The 8,683-nt window shown below is 46.2% G+C and overlaps 1 protein-coding gene and 1 long non-coding RNA gene across 11 annotated transcripts in view; one reads left to right on the forward strand and one right to left on the reverse strand.

Annotated features, from left to right (window-relative positions):
* THSD1 (thrombospondin type 1 domain containing 1) overlaps nucleotides 1-8,424 on the reverse strand; it is a 32,892-nt gene extending 24,468 nt beyond the window's left edge. For 4 of the 10 annotated variants that reach the window (XR_005059548.2, XR_012128332.1, XR_012128330.1 and 1 more), the window contains exons 1-3: nucleotides 5,749-8,424; nucleotides 5,021-5,093; nucleotides 654-796 (exon numbers count right to left, since the gene is read on the reverse strand). Coding sequence is in view for 7 of the 10 variants with exons in the window: in XM_037011830.2 (XP_036867725.2) it covers nucleotides 654-711 (58 nt within the window). In the remaining 3 variants the exon portion in view is untranslated. Of the gene's footprint in view, nucleotides 1-653; nucleotides 797-1,421; nucleotides 1,551-2,641; nucleotides 2,773-3,219; nucleotides 3,320-5,020; nucleotides 5,094-5,748 lie in introns of those variants that run through there. The other 6 variants (XM_073229855.1, XM_073229860.1, XM_037011803.2 and 3 more) reach the window with 6 other exon arrangements.
* On the forward strand, nucleotides 2,716-4,574 carry LOC118971225 (uncharacterized). The gene is made up of 3 exons (XR_005059577.2): nucleotides 2,716-2,838; nucleotides 3,665-3,781; nucleotides 4,483-4,574. It is a non-coding gene; the product is annotated as an uncharacterized lncRNA (long non-coding RNA).
* Nucleotides 8,425-8,683: the final 259 nt, after the last annotated feature.

Genomic DNA, 8,683 nt, shown 5'->3' on the forward strand with positions numbered 1-8,683 from the left:
AATTTATTGGGGCAGTAGCTGCATTAAAACTGAGTAATAAACTTAATTTTCAGTGAAACCTACTGAATGAAGCAGAGTAACGTTAAGCACCTGTCATATGGCTCAGACATTCAAGGTGTTTCACATTTTTTATTTTATTGTATCATCACAACCCTTGAAGTCAATATTATTTGCTAAGGTTTAAAGAGATTAAGAAGCTTGCCTAAGGCGCAGAGCCAGCAAGGATCACATCCCCATCGGTTCCAAAGATATTCTGGCAGCAAAACTCTCAAGTGAAATCTTATGTAGATTCCGAATATATAAGACATCATTTCACGTGCATGTGAGTGGAGTTTAAATGTATAATACTGAATTACTAGGAAATCAGTGAGAACTCGGATCACATGCTTGTCTCCAGTGGGTTAAAATGAAAGTGAATTGTTTCTGTTATCTTTTTAAAGACTGAAAAATACACTTAAAAAATTAATATTCTACAATAACATAGAACCCTAAGAGAACTCAGGATCGCGAGGATCACAGTTCAGAAGGCAGCGCACTGTGGGTCCTGCCCTGCCTCCGCGGTGCAGGGTCCTCCACGTCAGCACGCTTACAGACCTCACGTTTATGTTCCTTCACTGATACCTGCTGCATTGAGTGAACTTAACAGTACTCACCATAGTCACAAAGCACCACCATCAATAGATTTGAAAAGTCTTTCAACATTTGTTTCATTCTGATCAGCAGAATCCAGGGTCCTCCGTCTCCTCATGACCTTTCCTACATCCAAATTGCAAGTTGTTTTTTTTTCCAAAAACACCTGAAATCAGAATTTCAAAAAGTGATCTCCTTGTTAACGTGATTCATAAAACAATAATCATGAAATGACAAAACCATTCTAAGAAGTCAAACTTCCTAGGCGATACTGAAAAGAAACTATGAGCCCCCCTCAACTTCCCTGGGAAAATGACCTGTACCTGTGCGTGCCCCCTTTGCCCTGTTATAGCTCACCTGCTCTGAACTATGGGGCACACCCAACGCCAGGTCATCTTTGTGAAACACCAAGTCACCTATCTCTATAACACATCCTTTGGTGGAAAGTTTGTAGTTGCTTAATTTCACCAAAACTAATAGCCAATCTGGGTAATACATATTCATATACATATGTATCTGCTTGGCATTTCACACTGATCAATTTGCTATACTTTCACCTAAATTTCATTTTGCATTGTGCTGTGTAGACCATTAACACTGTCTTTCTTGCACAACTGACACGTTATTTGGATTGCTTCTTAACACCTGGGAGCTCTACCCAAATTACCAATGCTTTAAAAAGATACCCAGAGCACTGCCCACAATAAAATGTGGGCTCCATGTGACCCTACTTCCCTGGTTTAGGGCACTCTACAGAGAAAATAGGTAAGTAACAAGTATCTTCTGCCAACCTCCCAGTATCTGCTGCCAGTATGCATCAGGCAGTTAGATGATTTCATGCAGCAATCTTCCCAGACCTCCTGGCAGGGGCAGGAAAGACTGCTGGCCTGTGCCTCAGAATGCCTTGTGGGAGGAGGCACCTACTTTGACATAAATAAACCATTAGATTACAGGATAAATACAGGGCACTTTACAGGGCACTTAGTGTCAGATTTTTTCATACTAGAGTCTAGGGAACTAGGGGTTACTAAACATAGCCAAATACCTACTTTCTTATGTTTACATTCCCCTCGTAATCCACAGTTAATGTGTTTTAATAAGTATATTATATCCCAAATATATGGATGTTACATCCCTGCAGGTCAAACAGACATTCATGGCATTAAAAAGGGTCTGACTGAAACAATGAAAAACTGAAAGGAAAGAAAACTGGTGGGTCTCGATTCGCTTTCTTTCAGCAAGAGCTGGTTAAACAATGGAAATAGTGTGCTTCCTCAAAGGGAAGCAGAGATTTGAGGTGCAATTATGCAGGCGACAAGGGCTCCCCCTTTCCCAGCAAAAACAGGGACACTCAAGTTTTGCTGGGCACAGATTTGATCCAATCCTTTTCTTAAACATGGACTAGGAAACCTCGCCAAAGACAGCGGGTGGGCATCATTGTGCCTCTGGCATGCCTGGGCACAGAGGGCAATTAAAATGCTTCCTTTAAGCCACCGACACTGGGCAACCGAAGTTAGATGAAAATGGTCCCTAGCTCTCCAAAACGGAACCAGCTTCTTCCATGGTGACCATTGCTTTGAAAGAAGCTCCTAATCACAACTGATTTTGTGGTTATAACACATTTTCCTTCTTATGAAAATGACCAGTAGAAGACAGAACGCTGCAATAATCATGGAAACGGAATTATAAAAAAAAACAAAAAACCTGCCTACCTGAAAGCCATAATACAGATTTTTTAAAAATGTTCTCAAACTTTTGAAGCTAAATGCCTGAGTTTTCCTAGTCCAACCACTAATGTGAAGGCACGAACAGAGTACCCGGGATGGAACGGAGTGATGGGCAAAAGGGCATCACTGGGGAGGTAAAAAAAAAAAAAGCGTGTTTTCTTTTTTTTAAAAAATCTTGCTTATTTTCTTCCAACATGTTCCAAATGCCATGACTGGCTGCTTAAAAACGCTTGTCTTGAGAATCCTTTTGGGAAACTAAGAACCAAGGTAAATTTTATACGCACTCAGGAACACTCCCGTGCAGCGCTCCCGGACACGCTCACGCACTCCGGATGCCTCCCCGGGGGTGGGGGAGCCGCGCGTCTCGGCCCCGCGCGTGGGCCTGCGGCCCAGGGCGGCCCCAGCGGAGAGCGCGCCTCGCGCTGAAGCCCCGGCGGCCGGCGGCTACGCAATCGGAGGGAAACCGAGAGCAGCCGAGCGGGTGAGTCCCGCGGAGACGCGCGCACGCACGCGTGTCCACGTCCCAGGGTGCGTGGCCGGGCCGCGGACTCCGCGGCACGCCGACGGCTCCACGCCCGCCCCAGGCCGCTGGGTGCTGGCGCCTCCTGCCCGCGTCCCGGCTCAGCTTCCTTCTGGGAGAACCACCCGTGGCCCGGGCGCCGTCGCAAGGGCTCCGGCGTCCCCGCTGGACCCCCGTCTCCCGCCGGCCTCGGCCCCGCGGCGGCACCTGCGCGGCTGCCCGGCTCCCCTGGGGCCTCGGCGGGCGGCGCGGGCGCTGCGGCAGGTGCCGGGGTGGGGCCGGCGAGCGCGGCAGGGAGCGCAGGGCCCCGCACAGCCCCGCGCAGCCCCCGCGCCCTCTTACCTCCTCCCCGGCGGGCGGCGGCGGGAAGAGGCTCCCGGCGGCGAGGCAGCGCCCACACCCGCGTCCCCGCGCCGCGCCCGGCCCGCCCCGCCCCCCGCCGCGCCTCCTCGGGGCCGCGCGGAAACCGGCGGGAGACGCCCAGCGCGGCGCCGCTGCGCAGCGGGCCGCGGCCGGGGCCACCGGGGGAGGGGGCGGGGGCGGGGGGCGTCAGCCCGGTTCCCAGGGTCGCGAAGGGCCTCCAGGGAAACTGTTCACGGAACGTGCGTCTTCGCTCCTCTTTCTCAGGAGCCACAATTGGTTACATTAAAAATAACACTTAAAAAACTCTAATGCACAAGTGTTAAAGGTCTTTTTGAAGGAACATGAGAGGAGTTCCACCTCTTTGGCAGGTAATGTGCAAGTTTACCACCTGCTTCCCTGTAACACAAAATACGTCGCTTAACAGACAAAACCGGTATGTGGCAATAGAAACAGCACAAGGCGGCCCAGACCTGGGGAGCAGGTGACCGGCAAGGGGCACCGAGGAACCCTGGGGGATGAGAGCTGCGTCCAGTTGGTGGGGGTGAGTTACATGGATTTACTATGCATCTAGCAAAACTCACCCATCTTACGATTTGTGCATTCCAGTTGGTAAATTTTACCTGTTTTTAAAACCCTTAAAAACAGCATTTGCAGGTCTTTGAATCTATCAGTTAATCTTCTGAAAAGGGGCATAATTATTCAATTTTCAGAGGTACCAAATTTGCTAAGTACTTATGTGGCCAAACAATACCACCAGTGCTAATTAAATCCATCCGAGGCTTCACTGACAATGATCCATTCCAATACCCATTCACCAGCTCAAACTAGGATTCCTTTTAAATACCTGCCAGTCCTTAGCATTTTCGGGTTTGAAAGCAAAACCCAATGGGAAGATTAGGCTTGGGGGTTAGAAATTAAAGGATTCATTCCAGCCTCCGTGGCAACCTTCGGTAAATACTTAACCCCTTTTCCTCCACTGAAAAAGGCATATTATAGTTCTACTGAAGTTCTGCGCTGATTGAGCGAAACAGGCAGGGACTCGCTCTGTGTTCATGTTTCAGACACACACTGTCCCTAGAAATCCACTCTCGGGAGGTGGGAAGACTAACTCCAGGTACAAGTGGCTGGATCAGTGTGCTTTGTCATCTTTAAAATAGCTGCTTGGCCATTTTTGCCTTAGTTAGAATTCTTGCCAAACTGCCTTCATTGGACATTTATGCTACAGTTTAATCCTTTCTAAAGGAAGGCAACATAGACGTGAAGAAAAAAAAGGCTTTCCAAAGGACAGCGCTGTGGTCTCGTGGGCATCGGGCTGATACTGGCTGCCCAGGTATCTTTCATTCTTTCTGGGTCAGGGACGGTCTAGTGATGTCCAGATTGCGTGAGGTCGATTCCTTATGTCAATAACATCCCTTATACAAGAGAGAGCTTTTATTTCCCTAGATAATACTCTGAGAGAACAGCTTTAACTGGCTTATGATTATCAGGGCACAAGGAAGAACATGAATGACCCAATTTTCATGCTATAATAGGATTTTACATGTGTGTTGTTGACCTGACTTTCTGGAACCATCCCATCTCATGGTCCTGGCCCACGTCACAGACTGAGTCGGACAGCCCGCACACCTCAGACACACGCTCTCTTCATAAGTCTGCAGCCTCTTAGGCAGAAGGTAGACACAGATTTAGACTTGCTGGTCAATTCATGAAACATTATAATCAAAAAACCACTCAATTCAGTTAATACTTAAGTAGGACTCTAACACATACAATTACTGACCTAGGCCAGTGGAACTCCAACTGTTATATGACAATCCTTGAACTTGAAAGCCGATTTCTCTGTTTTCTTAGGGCTTCAAGACAACAAGTAGAGAACAAGACAAAACATAGTCAAGTACAGGACAGAACAGTAACTCTTACAGTTTAGAAATTACAGTAGAGTTATGTCCTGGGAACATTTTTCTAAAGGAGGTGGGGTTGAGCAAAGTATGATTTTGATTATTGGCAGTGGGGGTGGATAAGGGAATGGGAAGTGATGAAAGGGAAATCTGGACAGACGAGGGAATATGTCCCGGGGACGGGAAGGAACACATCTCATGCTGCTCCCAACCCACCTCCTTCCACCCACTGACAGTCTCTCTCTCGGTCCCTGGGAGCCCCATTGACCAGGCCTTCCCCGTCCCACGAAGCCTACCCAGATGTCTTCCTGAGCATGGGGGGCATGTCTGTCTCCCACAGCACAGCACTTGTGCCCCGGCCACGGCGTGCGGCTCACATGCCCATTTCCCCAGTAGGCCACCCTCTTAAAGGCAGGGGCTGTATTTTAGGCACTCTTTTATCGCACTCTCCAAGCGGACCACGAAGTCCCTTACACAGTATTATTCAAAATAAGTTTTTTTCTTTTTAACTGAATTGTATGGGAAGGAAAGTAGGATAAATGGAGCCAAATTATAAACAGGTATATACGTCAGAGGTCATTCATTCAGTAAATATTTATTGAATGCTTACTGCGTGCCACGCCCTGTGCCAGGCTCCAGGGACATATCCATGAACAAACCAGATAAAAATCTCTGCCTTTGTAGAGCTTACACTCTAGATCTATCTTACGGGATCAGCAATAAGTTTACATAAATTTAACCATACCTATTGGCAAAAAGGAGACACATTTAAATAGTTTAATTACTGATGCTATAAAAGTCTACTGTTGGCATGTAACTTATATTACATAACGTACTTACTACACTCATAAAATATTCATAGCCATGTATGGCTCTCCAGGCATTCTGAATATGAGACTGTATCGAGAACTTTACTGGCAACTGAAGAGATTTTCGAGGATGACGTTGAGCAGGCTCGATTTCATCTTGTGAGGGGCTCAAGCTTCAAAATCTAACCGCTGGTGAGTTGTGACCCTGCTGCACCCACTCAAAACCTCTGCGGCTGGTGAGCAAAGGAGAAGCATTTTAAGGGTTTCGGCATGCAGATGATGACATGCTGAACCCACATCTGGTCAGATTAGTCTGATGACAGGGAACAAGAGACACCACATTCACATGAATACATATGGTCAATCAACAGAGGAATTCACAACGAGAATTTTTAAAAAATGGTTCGTGAGCCATTTCCCATTTTTTAAAAACTAAAACAGTAAGAGCTTGAGATCATAAACACTTATAATCAACTCTTGATTATAAAATCTAAAAGAAAAAAAATCTTAACATACTGATTTACTCTAAAAGTTTATCATTATCATTTATTTTTCAGGGTATTTTAAAAAGAACACCAAGTTAAGAAAGATCATTTTAAAATTTTGCAATAATTTTACTCTATATACATTAATACCAATAATTTAACCCTGAAAACAATTTTCACTTGTACAATGTAAAAACATTTTTTGACTCTGACTAAAAATATTCCATTACCATAAAGCTATAGATTTATGCTCCTGAGAGCAGAGTTAGGAAAGCAAAAATAATAATTATACCAGTGATAAGCACCAAGACAGAATTTTTTTGCACTTAGGGCCTGATGGGTTGTATTTAAAAATAGCCTCAATGAAGAGAGGACCAAAATAACATCTTATTTGGCAAAAACAAACAAACAAAAAGGATATTAAAATATACACACAGAGGTCTGTAAACAGTGAAGAATGTCCATTTTAAAAATAAAACAATAAAATCAGCCGTACATATTTCTTAATTAATGTGACATTTGCAAATATTTCCTGTCACTTTGCTTCCTCTTTAATTCACTTTATACAGCTGAGAGTGCGCCGTGTTCGTTCACGTGTTGTCACACTCGTAAACAGGTATGTTGAATTATGGGAGTTTGCCGAAATGAATCCAAACTGAGAGCTAGATCCAGTGGCTCAAATGATTTCAGCTGCAAATTATTCAGAGTGGCAAAACAGGTTATCATTTACCTTTGTAATTTTTAAAGACCTTAGCCAGATGAGAGAGCGTGTGCCGGAGCAGCGTGGGAGACTGAGGCCAACCAAGAGGGGAGTGACCCAGAAACAAGCTCACGCAATGGCCCGAAAGACCCGGCGGCCAGGCACTGCATTTCCCCCAAAAGAAACCTGAGGCGGAGAATGGGGAAATCAGGGGGCCTGTCACACAAGGTGAGTCAGCGACAGGTGGGGAAACAAGGACGAAGGCAGGATGCCTCGCCACGACCCTCCCGGGACCCCGCGGGAGGTGAAGCAGCAGGCAGGCGTCAGGGACTGACTCTGGCTGCCCCTGGAGGACCCCGGGCTCTGCAGCTGGGGATCTGCAGGGGCATCTGTGGTGGCCTATAGCGACGGCCCCGCACCTCGCTCAGCGAGAGGCGTCAGGCCTCCAGATGGACTGAGCACCCCACTTGCTGGTCTCAGTGGTTCCCTCCATGCAGATACCGTCCCTCCGGAGGCCTGACCTTCCACGTCCAGCCCCGGGCCCCAAGTCTGAGGTAATGCCGACACACCACGCTGGGTACCACTGACGTGCAGTTCGTCACTTACCAGGCGATCTAGACTCAGCATTAGCCATTTTGGTTATCTCAGTAATACTTCTTAGTGAGACAGCTTCTCCACACAACTTACAGTGTGTGGGCTAACAAAAAAAATATTGCTGGTATATGACAAAAAGACTTTTTAAAGTTCAGTGTTCAAACTCCTTGGGAGGGAAAAGATGCATTGCTTTGCCACTCTCTATGTTCTGTCCTTGGCTCTCGGGGTCAGAGAGAACCAAGGCTCCTGCTAAACTAGATAAAGGTTCTCCCAGCCCCTCCACCCACACCACAACCCGAAGGGATTCCAGAGCTGTTTGCTTCCCACATTTGTATTCCTGTCTCTGGGCATGTCTATACACCTCTCTAATTCGGTGTCAAAATCCATAGTATTTTTTTAAACAAAATGACATAGTTGCATTCTTTAAATACCAGCCATGAAACCATCACTTCAAAAAAATAGATTGTATACATAAGTCCTTTCCTTTTTTAACGTGGTTTGGTCTGAAGACATGCTTATGACCGCTTCTAAAGGGGAGCCCTGGGGAGAGCCTCACATGGCTTGGGCAGTTAGATATTTTGTGCCAACGCTGTCAGGCTCTTAAACTCCATGGCGTAGGGTTTGACTTGCTCCACAAAAACCTCCCCAAATGGGCACATTAGACGCAGGGAAAAACTTCATTTGGAATTCAGTGAATTTTAGTCACAATAAACTAATGATCTAACCTGTCCAAACATCCTCTCTGTCTTCCCCCATGTTAACTAAATTCGCTTCTTTAAATAACGGTGGGCTCTGAGGATCAAGCTGAAATCTGCCGTATTTCAAGTCCATCTCTGAGCGGACTCCGTGACTGTGGCATGACTTCAGACTCATACTGGCATTCATTTTTTGTATTTCCTGTATTTACCCAAAATAAATTTCCTGGATATTATTTAGGGAGAATTTAAAAGGGTTTTA

Source organism: Manis javanica, chromosome 1 (genome assembly GCF_040802235.1).
Source record: "Manis javanica isolate MJ-LG chromosome 1, MJ_LKY, whole genome shotgun sequence".
Taxonomy (NCBI): domain Eukaryota; kingdom Metazoa; phylum Chordata; class Mammalia; order Pholidota; family Manidae; genus Manis; species Manis javanica.